The sequence below is a fragment of the Orycteropus afer genome, unplaced genomic scaffold, assembly GCF_000298275.1.
Source record: "Orycteropus afer afer isolate SDZICR_OR568_19922 unplaced genomic scaffold, OryAfe1.0 scaffold00176, whole genome shotgun sequence".
NCBI classification, from domain to species: domain Eukaryota; kingdom Metazoa; phylum Chordata; class Mammalia; order Tubulidentata; family Orycteropodidae; genus Orycteropus; species Orycteropus afer.
The window spans coordinates 76,796-79,172 of NW_006921763.1; the positions used below are offsets into that span (position 1 = coordinate 76,796).

The 2,377-nt window shown below is 38.5% G+C and overlaps 1 protein-coding gene across 1 annotated transcript in view; it reads left to right on the plus strand.

Annotated features, from left to right (window-relative positions):
• Positions 1-1,387: 1,387 nt before the first annotated feature.
• The window catches only part of WDR19 (WD repeat domain 19), a 190,435-nt gene continuing 189,445 nt past the window's right edge, over positions 1,388-2,377 (plus strand). The window contains exon 1 of the mRNA XM_007947169.2: positions 1,388-1,429. Within this exon, the coding sequence (XP_007945360.2) occupies positions 1,388-1,429 (42 nt within the window). The remainder of the gene's footprint in view (positions 1,430-2,377) is intronic.

Sequence of the window (2,377 nt, forward strand, 5' to 3'; positions counted from 1 at the left end):
TAGTGATACCGCCTCGGAAACCCAAGGAGGTGTTGCTGTGAGCTGGGTCCAGTTCGATGGCACATAACAACAACAAACAACAACTAATAATCCTGGGAGCTGTGGTGGCATAATATCTAAGGCATTTGACTGCTAACCAGAAGACTGGCGGTTCAAACCCACCAGCCACTCCTCAGAACAAACGTTGGGCAATCTACTTCAGTAGTGATACCGCCTCGGAAACCCAAGGAGGGATATTTAAAGGCATTACACCTTGTATTCACTTGTTTCAATTAAAAAAGGACAACCTATTTGGACTTGCCAACACAGAGAAGGGAGAAACTAACATTTAAACACCACAGTGACCAAGGACAAGTAGCCATAGGAGAAAACAGCTGAACCCAAGGATGAAAAAGAAGCCAACATCGGAGCAGAATGCTTACATTCTCAGTATTTCCTGACCAAGCCTGTACATTTCCCTTATGGAAATCAGTGACATTTTGAACACATTTTCTTATTTTTGTTACTGTATTTGTTATAAGTGCTCTATATTACATTATTTCTGTTATATGGGAAATTCAAGACAAATTATTTTGTGTTTAACATTTATCTTCCTTAAACCATTTTATTCCTATAACTAGAGTTAATAATGATTTTTTGTTTGTTTTTCAGATCAACATGTTTGATCAATTAGGATGATTAAAAATCACATTTTTACTTTATGCTTTGTACTTATAATAATTTTTGCATTTATTGGTTTATTTCATTATTATAGGATCCCTTATTTTTACCATATAATATCTTATTTTAGCCCTTTTAGTGTTTTTGCCATTTTAACAATAACTAGCATTTTACTCTACACAGTCAATTTACGTTTTTGCAATTCGCTTATTCATAATTTTTCATTTTCTATTTTTAATTGTATTATATAATTTTGGTATTGACCCTTGCTTTGATATTTTATTTTTTTCCTGGTTACCTAAATCCCCTGCTTTTAGTAACAGCAATTTAAGCAATTACTTTTCAGTTAAGTATTTGTTGCATTTAAGAATTTTGTTTCCTTGTTTGGATATAAAGTTTATGTGTGTGTGTGTGTATACATGTATATATAAGTATATACAAACACACACACACACAGAATAAGATTTCATTTTATTATAACACTCATTATATTATTACTTCTAATAATAGGGCTCATTATCTCTAAGATAAGATGAGACCACCCCCAGAGGCAGGAAGGGAGGGAACGCTGGGGATGAGAAAAGCAGCAGGATCCAGGTAAAGGGCAGCAGACAGGACCCACCCCCCCAGAGGCAAGAAAGGGAGGGAATGCCAGGACAACAAAAGTGGCAGGATTCAGGTAAGGGGGATCAGACAGGACCAACCCCAGAGCCAGGAGAGGGAGGGAATGCCGGGGACGACAAAACAGCAGGATCCAGGTAGGAATCAGGTAAGTGGAGAGAAGACAGGTTTCCAACAGCTAAGGGAGGTGAACTTGTCTGTCAGTTTGTCATACTGTGGTGGCTTGCATGTTTTGAGGCTTGAGGCTGTGCCACCGGTGTTTCAAAAGCCAGCAGGGTTGCTCATGGTGCACAGGTTTCAATGCAGCTTACAGACTGAGACAGACTAGGAAGAAGGAAGAAGCCATCCACTTCTCAAAGAACTGGCCAGGGACAACCTTATGAATAGCACAGAAACACTGTCTGACACATTACTGGGCAACTTTATGAATAGCCTGGAAATATTGTCTGATACAGTGCAGGAATACAAGCTCCTTAGGTTAGAAGGCACTCAAGGTATGACTGGGAAAGAGCTGCCTCATCGGAATAGAAACAACCTTAGTGATATGGATAAAGGAAAGCTTTCAGGACCTCCATTTGCTGACGTGGCATGACTCAAATTGAGAAGAAACAGCTGCAAACATCCATTAATAATTGGAACATGGAACGTACAAACTATGAATCAAGGAAAACTAGAAGCTGTCAAAAATGAAATGGAACACATAAAGATCGATATACAAGGCATTAGTGAGCTAAAACAGACTGGTTTTGGCCATTATGAATCAGACAACCCTATGATCTACTATGCCAGGAATGACAGTTTGAAGAGGAATGGCATGGCATTCATCATTGCAAAGGATGTTTCAAGATCTGTCCTGAAGTACAATGCTGTCAGTGACAAGATAATATCCATACACCTACAAGGAAGACCAGTTAATATGACTATTATTCAAATTTATGCCAAAGCCAAAGATGAGGAAATTGAAGATTTTTTATCAACTTCTGCAGTCTGAAATTGACCAAATATACAATCAGGATGTGTTAATTATCACTGGTGACTGGAATGCAAAAGTTGGAAACAAAGAAGAATCACCGGTAGTTGGAAAATTTGGCCTGGG